This window comes from Pollachius pollachius, assembly GCF_949987615.1.
Source record: "Pollachius pollachius genome assembly, chromosome: 17".
In the NCBI taxonomy this organism is placed as follows: Eukaryota; Metazoa; Chordata; class Actinopteri; order Gadiformes; family Gadidae; genus Pollachius; species Pollachius pollachius.
The window spans coordinates 10,511,408-10,526,896 of NC_136950.1; the positions used below are offsets into that span (position 1 = coordinate 10,511,408).

At 49.4% G+C, this 15,489-nt stretch overlaps 1 protein-coding gene across 1 annotated transcript in view; it reads right to left on the reverse strand.

Moving 5' to 3' along the window:
* Positions 1–331: 331 nt before the first annotated feature.
* Positions 332–15,489, reverse strand: part of adarb2 (adenosine deaminase RNA specific B2 (inactive)) — a gene marked incomplete at both ends in the record, with an annotated part of 151,929 nt that continues 136,771 nt past the window's right edge. Inside the window, 3 exons of the mRNA XM_079754616.1 lie at positions 332–502; positions 2,260–2,441; positions 8,485–8,666. Of these exons, the coding sequence (XP_079610742.1) occupies positions 332–502; positions 2,260–2,441; positions 8,485–8,666 (535 nt within the window). The remainder of the gene's footprint in view (positions 503–2,259; positions 2,442–8,484; positions 8,667–15,489) is intronic.

Here is a 15,489-nt window from a genome sequence, read left to right on the forward strand (position 1 = left end):
GCGTCTCCTCGTCCAATCAAAGATCAGTCAGGCCTCAGACCTCTGACCTCTAACCTCCTTCCTGTTCTGATTAATACCAGGTCAATCACGGGGATGGTGCGGTCAGCTGCAGTCAGGGGGCTAATTGTGGAGTGTAATGCGCGCCCACACACAAACGCACCCCCCCCCCCCCACACACACACACACACACACACACACACACACACACACAGACTCAACATGTAAACAATTGAACATGTCCTGTCCCTGGGCACCTATGCCCAGAGACACACACACACACGCACGCACGCACACACGCACGCAAACACAAAGGGATGTGAGCCCTCCGTCCTCAGGACAGGAAGTGTTCCTGCTCGGGGGGCTTCTTCACCCAGGTCCCCAGGCCGGCGTCCTGCAGCGAGCGCACCCACTGCTGCTTGACCGCCTGGTACGGCCGCGCCGCCATCTTGGCCTCGCTGTACATCAGCCGCCGGTCCTCGCTGCCGTCGCACGCCTGGCCCAGCAGCAGCTAGAGAGAGAGAGAGAGAGAGAGAGAGAGAGCGAGAGAGAATAAAAGAAGGTATAGCGACAGATGTAAGGTACACACAGATAATGATAAGATTGTTGAAACAAAGCAGGACCAAAAGAGAGCTTGAGAAAGAAAGAGAGACAGATTAAGAGACAGAGACATAGAGAGAGATAGAGCGAGAGATAGAGAGAGAGTTATAGAGAAAGAGAGAGAGAAAAAGAGACAGTGAGCGACGGAGAGAGGCAGAGAGTTATATATAGAGATAGAGAGAAGGGTAAAGGTAATATTTTTGTTGGGGAGCACAGGCAAAAAAAGTGAGCCAAGAAAATTGAAAAAAAAGAGCAAGCAAAACAAAAACAAATGAGCCGATGGAAACGGAAGGGGAGGGGAGGGGGCGAGGGTGCAAGGGTGAGGGTGAGGGGGGGGGGGGGGGGGCTCAACAGCTGTGTAATCTCCCCATTTAAATTTCACAAGCAATTGAACATTCTCAGCGCTTTTCTGTGCATTCCTATTGTCGCGAGGGGGCTGGAGAAACCCAAAACAAGACCAAAGAGAGAGGGAAGGAGGGAGGGAGGGAGGACAAAAGTTTTCTTTTCCCAGATTAGTGTGAGTGCTCATGCGTGGCCCTCGCGATGCGCCGGGGGGGGGGGGGGGGAGTGTATCGGGTGGGGTCCTTCCTCGAGAGCGACTCCAAATAATTACGCTGTCAGAGTCATTACACTTTTAACGGCCGCCATTTGGCGACGCGGGCAGATTGTGTTACATAAAGTTTCATACTGAAAGCCAAACGCTCCCGGGGTCTGAGGCCACCACTAGAATAAAAATAAAATAAAAACCCAGATGCCGCCAGCTTTGATACGCCAGGCAGCTGCCGTCGACAGGACCCAGCAACGATCACGCCTGCGTGTGTGTGCACGTGTGCGTGTCTGCGTGCATTTGTGTGTACGCGTGTGGGTTCTGCATGCATGTGTGTGTATGTCTGCATCCATGTGTGTGTACGTGTGTGTCTGCATGCATGTGTGTGTACTTTTGTCAGTATGCGTGTGTAAAGGTTTGTGCGTGCCTGCGTGCATGCGTGTATATTTGTCTGCATGAATTGTGTACGTTTGTGTCTGCATGCATTTGTGTGTGTACAATTGTGTCTGCATGTGTGTGTGTGTGTGTGTGTGTGTGTGTGTGTGTCTGTCTGCGTGCATGTCAGTATACGTATGCCACGATGTGTGTTTTGACTTTCAGACAGATGGTCTTCAGATGGTGGAAATCCGCCTCTGTCATGTACTCAAATTAGAAATATGTCATCTTTTCCGTCGTGTAAACACACTGTGTGTCACATCATCCCCAGGGACAGCCCCAAACAGAGGTCATGCGCTAGCTGATTTCTGGGTAGCATTTGTGGCATTGAGCCAATCCAAAACAGTTCTTTTATGACGGTGGTGGATGGTTTGATGTTTAGTTAATTTCTAATCAAACCTTTTTGTTAATTACAATACTATTTATTCATTTAGCAGACTATTATATCTTATTTAATCCAAAGCCACTTACAGTGATTTTGTATGTGATTGTTTACATGTCATATAGGATCAGGACCAGTCCGGGCGTGCTGCTCAGCGATGGCTTCAGGTAGACTGGAGGACATCGGGCTTCACACCCAAAACATTTCAGCTGGGACTCAAACGCCCTCACTGCTGACCCATCCTCATTCGCTCCACTTCCTGCGGTGTATCCACCCACCACTCCGCACCGCGCCTTACCTTGCAGTGCAGCCGACTCCAGCGGCCGAACAGGACACGCTTGCAGAGCCGGGACGGCGTGCCCAGGTCCCGCCTCCGTCCCGTGGCCGTGTTGACCACCTCCAGCTGGCTGTCTCCCAGGGTCCAGTTGACGCTGACGCACGGCGCCTTGCCCAGCTGCAGGCCCTCGGCGCTGCTCAACCCTGCGGCGGCGACAACAGGAAGGGCGGTCAAACGATGCTACAGCAAACGACGCTACAGCAAACGATGCTACAGCAAACGATGCTACGGCAAACGATGCTACGGCAAACAACGCTACAGCAAACGACGCTACAGCAAACGATGCTACGGCAAACGACGCTACAGCAAACGATGCTACAGCAAACGACGCTACAGCAAACGACGCTACAGCAAACGATGCTACGGCAAACGACGCTACAGCAAACGACGCTACAGCAAACGCCACTTGACCAAATTGACAACCAAAGTGACGAGGAAAGTAAGTAAGTGTGTCGTAATGTTTAACGTCGGCCCATAAAGAAAAGCTGCCGTGGTGCTTTACGGCAGACACATAAAAACGTACACTGAGTTGATGCTTTGAATGTAGGATAGGCTAAGGTGCTGCTATATACAGGAGTATTTGTGGGCAGGCGTAAACTCTGGTCGTCTGCAGTAAATAGTCTGCTGTAACTCTCACTGTGTTGGTTTCAGGCAGCGAAGAAATAAGCCACAACGAGGACATGGGGATCTGCCTGGAGGTTAGTCTTGTGTGGTAAAACCCCCCAACCACCACCACCACCTCCACCACCACAGCACCACCTCCAGCCCTCCAGTATCTACAGCACCTGCCTACCTTTTGCCGCCTAAATCTGTCCACATGGAAAGCTTAGTGCTCGCGATGGCTCCTCCAAGGCTAGCATCAGCTCTGACATTTATGGACGGATTGCTGCGGTTTGTCAAGGATTAAGACTAGATCAATTGTCTGTGCTGTAAGGGTGTGTGAGGCCCCATCCCTCCAAACACACACACACACACACACGCACACGCACAAACACAAACAGAAGTATTTACAGAGCCTAGATTTAATTCAGGAGGATTCTGGGAGCGTTATAGAGAGAGGAGCATTGGAGGGCTGTGGAGTCGGGGGCACCATAAGGGTCAAGGCACAGCAACGTCAATTCCAAGGGACATTTGGAGAAAAATATTTGAATAAAGAGACCTTGGGTTTCAATCAATATCAAAGGACCAATGCTGAACTCACAGCAGTGGTCAGATCATCGCAGCTGCCTGAACAACAGAGATCCCCCTGATCTCACATCCTCCTGACAGACAGCCTGTTATTGGACAATAAGCGACGTACTGTATTATTTCACCCACACCCAAACCTCATGCACACACACACACACACACACCCACACACGCAGACACCTCACCAACACACACACATAAAACTCACCCACACACACACCTCACTGACACACACACACACACCCACCTCTTCTACACAATTCACCACCGTCACTTTTTCCCTGCACTGACCCAGCGTTCCCTCTCTGTGAGACGCACGCCTCCGAAATGAATTGCCTGCCGCAATAACAAATAGTTTCAGTCTGCTATGACCCATCTCCTGTCTCTCTGAACAAAGGAACCTGCTCTATTTCTGCCTTCCCTCTCTCTCCCTCTCTCGCCGTCTCTCGCTCCCTCTCTCTGTCTTCCTCTCTCTCTGTCTCTCTGCGTCTCCCTCTCTCTCTCGCTCCTTCTCTGTCCGTCTCCCTCTCTCTCTCTCTCGCTCCCTCTCACTCCCTCTCTCTCCGTCTCCCTCTCTCTCTCGCTCTGTTCATGGCTCATTTGATCCCTTCAATGGAACCTGATTCATGGGTCAAAAAAAAAGACTATTTGAGTTTTACCCCATTATTTAAGTTTCGACTGGTGTCTACCCTGGCCCACTGCGTTGCCTGGAGCGAAAAAGAGAATGGAACCCAAAACACAGCGATAGCCTCACACACACGACTCACAATGCTAGGCGAGTTAAGCCATGTGACAGTGCCACACAGACGAAACAGATATGCTCTGCAGTGCTCAGTCTCTGTGTAAACTGCATCCCCTGTTGCAGTTATTTTGCCTTTTCTTTGGATAAAGAAGACATCAACACAGGATGAGCGGAGTATTTCCTGTTTTTTTTTTTTACAAAGAACTAAAATAGTTGTATAATCGCAACTGGCAATTGCGCTGCGTCAGCACGAGCTGGGAGTCTGGTAAACTGGCTGCACAAATGAAGTGCAGGCCATTATGCTGTAAAAGACAGTGGGGAGCCACACGGGCCCTGTGTTGTATGCTAATCTAGCGCTCTCCTTATTCCCTCCCCATTGCTCTTCACCTTCACGCCACAAAGACTTCATGTCCCAAATTCCTGACTTCCACCGCAGCCTCTGCCCGCGCTTGAAGGACAAGACCATCCATGTGTTTACCCCCCCCCCCCCCCCCCCAGGGCGCGGATGGGGCTACCTTGGCAGCAGCAGATAAGAGAGGGTCCCTGCACCCCCCCATCCACACCTCCCCTGGAAACCCTGCCTGTCTCCCAAAGTGTCTCTTTTAAATAACCCCCCCGTCGAACTAGAGGCCCCGCACAATGGACTGGAATCTCATTTGAGCCAATGAAAAGGAATACAGACGACAGAGAGACAGAGAGAGAGAGAGAGAGAGAGAGAGAGAATTGAGGGAAGGGGATAACGAGAGGGAGACACAGTGACAGATGGAGAGAGAGAGAGAAAGAGGGGGATATTTTGATCAATGGAAAATGAATAAATTAGAATTTCTGTATCAATGGAAATCAATAAATGATTGGAATGCTACATGTCAGAGATTTTGAATCGGCTCCATTCTTAGTGATAATGAAACACTCCTTACAGAGGAATGTATTAACAAAATACAGGCTGAGTGACCACAAATTGGCTTCTGAAACCATAGAAACCAATGAAATAAAATAATTGTTGTACTCACTGAAACAAATACAGACAGAGTATCATTTCCACACAATCTGGACCAAATATAATGACATCAGAAAAAAGATCTTCCCAGCTGTAAGAACAACATTCCGCTGGCTGGGAGTGTGTACCAGCAGTCATCAGCAATCATATGGTCATATTGGTTGTTTGATTGTGTGATTATTTCTTTGTATTGTACCAAGTCTATGCATTCAATCAATCTGTATATATATGTACTTGTTAAGTTATCTACTAATGTACGTACATATTTATAACCATACTTTGGCATCCCATTTTTTTCATTTAAATGTAATGCCAATAAAGTTTTATTGATTTGAAAAGAATTGAGAGAGAGAAAGAGAGAGATGGCGAGCGAGCAAAGTGGCAGAAGGAAATTGCACGTGGCCGTTCCAAATTGCAAAGTCTCTCTCTCTCTCTCTCTCTCTCTCTCTCTCTCTCTCTCTCTCTCTCTCTCTCTCTCTCTCTCTCTCTCTCTCTCATTAGTCGCTCTCGCTCTCTCTATCCTTCTCTTATGTTTCCTCCCAACACGTTGTCTGTTTAAAGGCTGGCATTTCATCGATTTGGTGAGGGGCCATCTCTGCCGTCTGCACGTTCCCTTGCCTTCTCTTCCTCTATCCTGTACAACCCCAGCCCCCCGCCACCCCCCATGCCCACCACCAGCCCCCTCCCCTCCCTCCAGGCCTTAGATAGACTGTGCTGGGACCCAGCAGGCACTAATATCTGACAGCAGGGTCTGACACATGATGCATACATACGTACGTACACACACACACACAGGGAGACAAATACAGAAACACACAAGTATTCACCCACGTGGACAAAACTGTATGCCCACACACACACACACACACACACACACACACACAACTAGCCGAACCGCTGCAAGGCATGTCGGACGGGGGGCCCCGATTGTTGGTGGCAGACATGGGGGCCTCCTGTGTTTGGCGGGGGTAAAGACGTCTGAAGGTAAAGGTCATCCCCGCGGCGTTTGTCAACACGGGTAAACCTAAACACGTGGAAACAGTTCCAGAGGACGCCCCTCTCTGTCTCTTCAAAGCCAAGCTGCTTCTAACCTTAACCCTAAGCCTAACCCTAACTCTAACCCTAAGCATAACCCTAACCCTTACCCTAACTCTAAGCATAACCCTAACCCTAATCCTTACCCTAACCCTAACCCTTACCCTAAGCATAACCCTTACCCTAACTCTAACCCTAACCCCTTACTCTAACCCTAAGCATAACCCTAACCCTTACCCTAACCCTTACCCTAACTCTAACCCTAACCATAACCCTTACCCTTACCCTAACCCTTACCCTAACTCTAACCCTAACCCTAACCCTTACCCTAACCCTAAGTCTAACCCTTTTTCGATCTTCTCTCTTCAAAGCCAAGCTGCCCACTCCTCCTGGGATCGGTGACCCCCTGGATCCCTCTGTACCCCTCCACGTCCCCGGGGTCACCTAGGGCCCGCCACACTTCCCCCCAGCGTCACACCGACCTCAATGCGGCTTAAGTTTCAACAGACCCCCGTAACAAAGAGAGTGAGCTCCGGAGCCACGGGGCCGGTCGCTGCCGCCGCCTGCCCCTCTGATTGGGTTTGGGGCCCCGGCGCGCCAGTCATGGGAAACGAGTCCTCACTCTACAGGGCCGTTCATCAAACCATCAAATCGCTCTCCGCCGCATCGGCGCTGGCAAGTTGCGTCGGCTTGTTCCTGTGATGATGAATTCATCCTGGCAATCATCGACAGAGGACGGCACGGTGCAATTATCAATCTTGATGAGGAAGGGCCTCTTCCTCTTCCCCCTGGGTGCCCAATTACCTGCAGCCGTCACAATCCCCCCCCCCCACTGCATCCACGGCCTCACATGCCCTTCAAGAAGAGTCAGATAATACAGGAGCATATTAACACTCTGCTCTCTGGAAACCTGCAATAATTCATCAGCTGTCAATACTCTCTAAGTGGACTGCAGTGGTAGTGGGATGCAAACTCTTGTGCCCCCGTGTGTGTGTGTGTGTGTGTGCTGTTGCTCATCAAGTTGGGTGGAGAACAACCAACTTGATGAGTCACAGAGCCACATAATTCCTCAGTGGATCCTGGCTGCCGGTCCTTCAACTCAGACTTGTTGGCGTGTGTTTTTATGACACGGTTTGTTTGACCAGATTGTTCAAGCATTCATGCTCCACTCCAACCTGCTCTTGTTCTGGCACCTCCCATTACCACAGGTCCAAGGGGGGGGGGGGGGGGGGCGGGGCGATTGGACCGTTCTTTGGTACCCCATCCAATTAGACGCAGTGATGGGGAGCGATTGAGTTGAGTTCTGATTTGTATGCAATCCACACGTCGTCCTATTTGGGAAGTGAGCGTAGCATTTTGCACAACGCAGACGGAACTCGTTCTCTTTTTCTGCTCTGATGCAGATATTGATATTTAGATTACAATATTGATATAAAGGCCAATATGTTAGTGCGGTATTTCAAGACCCTAACATGTTTGTGACAGAATGTTTTCTGCATGTACTGGAAGCATGTTATTCTACAGTGGAAGCAAACCAAGACTAAAAATGATGTTTTGAATTCATTGGCGTCAAGGGAAACCTGATGGTAAAACCTGACATGTGACGAGATGAATATCTATCGATACATGTGGTTGAAATGTGGTCCGGTTCGACCGTCAGTCTTTGGGCTGGTCCATCTGTCTGTCCCGCTGGGGAACTCTGCCTTCAAACCTCCTCTGTCTGTCCATATCATGTGGGTGTGTCTGTGTGTGTTTGGCGTGGGTATGTAGGTTTGTATGTTTGTGTATGTATGCGTGCGTGTATGTGTGTTTGTATGCGCGCGTGTGTGTGGTTATGTGGGTGTGTGAGTGTGTATGTGTGCATGTCTGTGTGTATGTGCGTGTGATGATGTGTGTGTCTGTGTGTGTTTGGATGGGTATGTATGTTATTATGTTTGTGTGTGTGGATGTGCGAGTGTGTATGTATGTGTGTGTGTATGTGTATGTGTGTGCGTGCGTGTGTTTGGTTATGTGGGTGTGCGCATGCGTATGTGTGTGCGTGTGTGCCTGGTTTTGTGTGTGTGTGTGTGTGTGTGTGTGTGTGTGTGTGTGTGTGTGTGTGTGTGTGTGTGTGTGTGTACTTTCACCTGTGCATGTATATTCATGCGTGCACGCTTGTCTGTTGTTACATGTGTGTGTGGTTCCCGTGAAGGTGCGGGTGTGTGTGTGGGGGGGTGCAGCCTACCGCTCAGCAGGGGCGGGTGGCTCCGGTAGGCCGGGGGCAGGGGCCCCACGCGCTCCTGCCGCAGGGCCAACGCCCGGCCCAGGTGGCCCGTGTGCCGCAGGCTGCCCACCGTCACGCTGTGCAGGTAGACGGGCTCCAGGAAGTGGCTGAGCAGCGCCCCCTGCAGCCCCAGGATGTTCCACCTGGGGGGGACCAGAGAGGAGGACGGTGGGGGGGGCAGAGAGGAGGACGGTGGGGGGGGCAGAGAGGAAGGGAGGAACGGTCATTGGGGTTAAAGGTAGAGTGGAACAGAGGCGATCGATTGGATGAATGGGGGGGGGGGGGGGCATGGATGGGGAGTTTGTATTGAGGTGGGGAAGGGGGGGGGGGGGTAAAGGAAGTGAAGCAAGAGCTTGATTTTTTTGGACGGTGGAGTCATTGAAAGTGGAGGGTGTGTGTGTGTTTGTGTCAGAGTGTGTGTGTGCGTGTGTATGTGTGTGTGTGTGTGTGTGTGCGTAGGTGTGTGTGTGTGTGCGTGCAAAGCAGCGGTCAGGTCCATTGGATGGAGAAAGAAAAGGAAAACAAGGGAGAGGGCGGTGGGGGGAGGGGGAGGGGGGCATGATAAGAGACAACAATTGGCAGGAGGGGGGAGGGAGGGGCTGGAGGGGTGGGGCTGGAGGGGGGTGCAGAGGAGAAGGTGGAGATAGCGGTCGGAAGGGCAAAGAAGGGCATAGATTAGGACGGAGACGACGGAGGGGCGGGCGGGGGTGACGGAGAGAGAGGATTGTCAAGGCAAAGAGAGGGGGGGGGGAGATGAATGAAAAGATGCGAGGAACAGTTTAACAGAGGTAAGGGAAAAATGGGGAGTTGGTGGTGGGGGGGGTGTAGGGCGTCGGTGACGGGCGGAGACAATTTGATCGCTATCTCGGCACGGGACGTGATGCGGTGGGCCAACGACATTGGACTGACAGCTTTCACGGCCACGCAGACACACACACGCACGCGCACACACGCACACCCAAACACACACACATGCACGCAGACTCACACACGGGCAGACACACACACGCACATCTACACACGCACACACATGCACGCAGACTCACACGCGCAAACACACACACTCACACAGACACACACACATACGCACGCACAGATACAAACAACAAACCTTTGCCCTTCCCGCCCTTAAAAAATAAAGAAATAACCACACGACACAACAAACGACACATGACGATCACCCGCGGGGCGAACCAATCGCAGGCGGCGTGAGCCAGCGGATCACCGTGCACGGATCCACCGGCGCCATCGAGGGGTTAACGCGAGGCGCAGAGCCCCCGCTCCGGGGAGCACGTCTACAGGTTCAACAAAAGATAAATGATTCCAAAGAAACCAAAAAGAGAGCAACACCTTGTGGTTCCTTTATCTTTTGGTTTGGTTGGTGAGGAACCACAAGTGCAGGGAGCCTGATGCAGGGGCTAATCCCGCCTGGTGCCTCCTGCTAACAGAGCCACAGAGTGGGGCTCGCTGACGCCCGTTAGCCAGCTGGAGCTGTGCCACCCCGCGCTGAAATCCACTCCGCTGAACCAGCGGCAGGCTAATTTATGGATGGGAAACGATGATTACCATGTTTATTATCGCTGCTGCCCTTCAGAGACAGGGAGCGAGGGATGGGGGGAGAGAGAGCGTGTTTGAGCGTGGGTATGCGTGTGTGTGTTTGAGTGTATGTGTGCGGGTGTGTGTGTGTGTGAAGGGGTTGTGTTTCCGTGTCTGTGTGTGTGAGAGTGTGTGGGTAATTTTGTTTGTGTTTGTGTGTATGTGTTTGTGTCTCTGAGAGTGTGTGTGTGTGTGTGATTATGTTGGTATCTGTGTGTGTGTGTGTGTGTGTGTGTGTGTGTGTGTGTGTGTGTGTGTGTGTGTGTGGTGAGCGTGTGTGAGTATGTTGGTATGTGTGTGTGTGGTGAGTGTGTGTACGCATGCGTGTCTACAGGACATGATGTGAACACCTCCCCTGTTCCTGAGCCGCCGTCTCAGCAGCGCGTCACAATAATGAACTTCAGAGCAGAACAATCAGTAAGGAAAAAAAGGGGAGAGGAAAATGATGCCTCTAATTTTTCCATCATTGTTCTTTTCGTTAATCAATGATTCTTCATCACGGATTTAAATTACGACAGGCGCGTGATTTCCCACCAGCCCCCACACCTTGCCTAATAATCACTCATTATGGCTTTAGTTTCCTGAACAGTCAATTAAACATTGATGGTGCATTGATGAACATTTTATCTTTTCAGAATTTGCTCAAAGTAGAAATGCAGCCTAAAACTAGTCGAGATTGTTATAAATGTCTATTGGTGATGTACAACGCACCCCCTGGTCCTGTTTTCCAGATATGAGCGATGTTGTACTGTATTGTTATTTGCAGTTTGTCCCTGGCTGTCGGGTCAGGCTTCCCGTGATGTGCCACATTGAGCTATTTTCCTACGTTACCCAGAATGACTTTCACCACTGCCTGGCAACATCAGGGGGCAACATTTAGAAAATGGTATTTCATAAATGAAATACAACAATCAAATGTATTATTACAAAATGCATCGCCGGCAATCATTCTTGATTGTGAAAGCTACACATACACAATATGCCACATGGGCTATAAAATCTCAGCGTCCCTTCATGATAACAAATGCGGGCAAAACAAAATGCAGTTGTTCTTTTCGCTGCTCGGTTTTTCGATCCTTTACCCCCTCGCTTTCAGGGAAAATCCAAAAAAAATAAACCTTTCACAGAGTCGTAGACAATACTCTGGTGAACACTTCGGTGTGCGGCTACCGCTAAGGCCTCCTCCTTGAGGACATCAAATGAATGGTCGCTGACTGGTTTCGGGGCCGCATGTCACAACAAAGAGGCGTTGGCCATACCCGGGCTCCCCGCTGCCAGGGCAGACCAAACGGGCCGGGTTTACCATTGACCACCAGGCCGCCTCCTCCTCCAACGAGGCCACACATTGCCACCGGACGGAGATCATGGCCCCGCCTCACCCAGCACGCCAAAGTGTACTGTGAATCTGAGACAGAACCCCTACGTTGTGGTCATATGGGGCTGGTGTCTGACACGTATGGTTGATATTCTAGAGATGTCAAGACATTCTCTCCTATTAAACACCATTGTAAATGCGATGTAAATGACCAGGAGACGTTATAACGTTGTCAAAGATGTCATGTTTAAGGCTGTATTACTCCTTAAATGAACACACACACCCCCCCCCACACACACACACACACACCTCCTCTACAGCCCAATATGTTCCTCACCCATATCCCTTCATACTACAAGCTCCAACAACAGACAGATATGTTAAAAAACAACAAAAAAACAAAACATAAAAATAATTTTGCCTGAAATATTAATTTCACCCCGAGAGCGACGTGGCGAATCAGAAGCATCTTCTAATCTCATGCACGATGAGAGCGCCAGCTGGCTGTTTGGGGTGTGTGTGAAGGTTTAAAGGGAGAGGGGCAGACACACTTCCCTTCCTCCTAACTCAGTCTCCTCCAACAGCCGTCATTAAAGTAATGTGTTCATCTACATAAAACTGCCATGAGGAGACAAAATAAAGATGGAGAGAGAGAGAGAGGCAGAAGGAGAAGAGAACCGTTTAAGGGCCGTTTAAAAAACACTAATGCAATCAGATCAAAATCGTACTATTGATTTGAATAAAGAGTTATTTGGAGCGTCCTAATTAATAATTGGGTCTGATACCATGGTCCGCCAGATCCGTGTGTTTGCATGTGTGTCCTTCTGTGTGTGTGTGCCTGTGTCCTTGTGAGTGGCCGTGCACTTTTATCTCAATACATCATGTTTGTGTGTGTATATGCGGGCATTTCTGTGTGTGTATTTGTTTGCTTTAAGGTGTGTCCTTGTGTCAAGAGTATGTGCTACCTGTGTCTCAAAAATGTGTGTATGTATCTGTCATAGTGTGTATGCATTTGTGTGTGTGTGTGTGTTTGTTTGTGTGTGCCCAGTCCGACCTTGATGAAGTGCTCTCCGTTGACCTGCTCACTGTTACCATGGCCACTGATCATTTACAGCGATAAAGGAAGAGAAAAATAACCTGCGATCATGTGTGTGTTTATAAGTGTGTGTGAGAGTAAGCATGTTGGTTTGCGTGTGAGAATGTGTCAGACTATGAGTGTGTGTATGCATGTGTGTAGGGAAGGAAGGACAGTGACACAAAGAGAGCGAGAGATAGAGATAGAGAGAGTCAGAGAGAGAGAGAGAGAGAAAGGGCAGAAGAAATGGTAGGGTATCCCTTCTGCCTCTCCCTCTCTATTTTCTCCCCTTCTTCTTTTTTGCTAAAGTAATTGCTTTCACCCCCGTTGGTGACCTGGCTAGATATAATCACAGTGTCTCCCGCCCTGGTAAACCGAATCAAATTGGTCAAATTAACACCAGGCCCCCATCACTCTTAACCCCCTCCCCCCAACTAAAGTCCCTCTCTCTCTGTCTCTCTCTCTCCCTCCCTCTCTGTCTCTCTCTCTCTCCCTCTCTCGCTCTCTCTCTCTGTATGTATATGTGTGTGTGTGTGTGCGTGTATGTGTGGGTTGTTGTGTGTGTGTTCCCAAAAGCCATAATGTCTCAGCTGTTGTCCTCTGTGGCTCAGTAGGCACAGTGTGTTACCTCACCCGCTAGATTAGGGCTGGGGGGGGGGGGGGGGGGGGGTCACTTCCTGCCGAGCTCGGAGATGGCACTGCTAAATAAGGGACCCATTACAGAACAGATCTCCGAAACACTTACTTAATGCAGCGCCCTCACTTATCTGGGACATCTGTGAGGGGTGGGGGGGGGGGGGGGGGGGGAGTCAGAATGGCAAAAACCAAACTGTCAGCACTAAGAGTTTAACGTAAAGGAAGATAACATTTCACCAAACCAAATTGTCTTTCATCTTTGGCCCTCTGTTCCTTTAACACTCGGGCTCACTCACTCTGGGATATTCTAAAAGCACAGTAGCTAATGGCTGAAGTCGAAAAAACACCCCAATGACAGTTTAAAATGCAAAAGTGGACTAAACCTGCTCAATTTAGCCCCACAAACTTGCTGTGCTTGCAGGGTCAGACCAAGAAAAGATTCAATCTGAGAATTGCCGTCCAGCCATGCTTACACAGGGAAATGTGTTGAACTTAGCCTGTTCATTGAGCCTGGCTTGCACTGAGGAATAGGTTGAACTTAGCCTGGCTGTTGAGCCGGGCTTGCACTGAGGAATAGGTTGTGTTTAGTGCTGCCCTCTCTGCTGCGCTGGTAACACGGAATCAGGGCTCCACTGTCAGGGAGAAACACATGTTCATGAATATTGGCACTGTTCTCCTCCACCTCTCCACCTAATTTAGTAGTGTTACTGTCTGCGCTCGCGTCAAATCCCATACAAGCCTGTTTATTAAGAGCCCATTCTCTGCTTGGGAGCCAGGAAGGCGGTATCTATTTTCAGTGTGTTAGAATAAAGCCCATTTTATTGGCTGAGTGATACGACAATGTACAGGCCTGCGAGTGTGGAGAACAAATTGAGTGTTTATGTTTCAGTGTTTGGGCTTTTAGTCACCACTTTCCATTAAGCTACATTGGAAACGGTGAGCGTGGATGGTTTCTGTAATGGTGACAAGGCGGCCCTGATGTAGCTGGGGGGTGTACATGCTTCTCAAGAAGCATAGTTCCAATGTGTTTACTGCTACAGTAGTGACATCAGACAGAGTGGAAGAGTCACAGTTCTGTCAGTGTAATCCTTGGTCGTGTGTACCTGAAGTCAGCCCCCATTCCCCTTCTCCTCTAGCCCGACGGCACCTAACCAATACACATTTTGCGAATTGGTCAGTTTATTTTCGAATTCCATATGGGGTAATCATCGGGCGCAGAGACAAATGCCTCTGGACGCAATCGGACGGACCAAAACCAATAAGAGCGCCAGAACGTGGCTCCTCTTTACAGTAGTTAAATTAAACCCGCCCCATATAAGACAGACGTTGTGAGGCCTGTTGTGATTGGCCCGACTCGGGCCAATCGGTCAAACAGGAGGGGAGCAAGAGCTAACAAAACACAAGCTCACAGATTTGTCTAGCTCCCAGGCCACTCCCCACCGTTGTTGTCACTTGCTTGTCCTGATGAGTTAATTGTGCACACCTGTGTTCTCTCCTGATTGGTCAACTGTGCTCACCTGTGTTCTCTCTTGACTAGTTAATTGTGTTCACCTGTGTATCCCCTTTCATCTACATACTTGAAGCAGTTGTCTTTTCTGTTTCTGAGAAAGAGAAAAACGTTGTAGGAAATAGATTATTTTAAGAGGAACCTTTCTTCATCCCACAGTTTGCACTGCTACCATCTGGTCACATACATAGTTCCCTTTGCTGTAATTTGTAATGTAATAGCAGCAGGGCGTTGATTTGGTAATAGGTACGAGGCCGCAGGCAGAGGGACGAAGATGATCAGCATCGTGCTGGTATTCAGTACAGCTGCATTACCTCCAGTGGATATTAATTTTATGCAAGCACTATTTATTAGTGAACAGCAATAAGCAACAGCAGAATATGATTTGTTTATTTAATCATCACAAATAGTTCCACAACTGGACTGGGACTGGACTGTTGCCAAGCAACACAAACATTTTCCCGCACACTAGCTTGCTACGGCGTGCATGTCTACACGTTACCGCAGGCCAGCCTATTTGCATCACGTACATTTGACAGTACATTTAATTGTTTGTACTGTTTCCTTTGATTAACCAGGGAAATTTGAGTCTGTGGACAGTCAGTTCGCTATTATGCGTGATTCCGATGGATTCAAAGCTTAAGATCATCAACGTCATTAACGTTTCTTAGAAACCCCTGTAGAGCGGAATGATAAAATTCCCAGTGTGTTTACACAATATTCCAGCACTCATGGAATACCCCTTTTCCAATCAAATTATGTAGTCTCAACTATCTGTCATAAAATGTGTAATATCAATGGATAACTATAAGGGGTCATATGCTCCTTTAGTTGGTA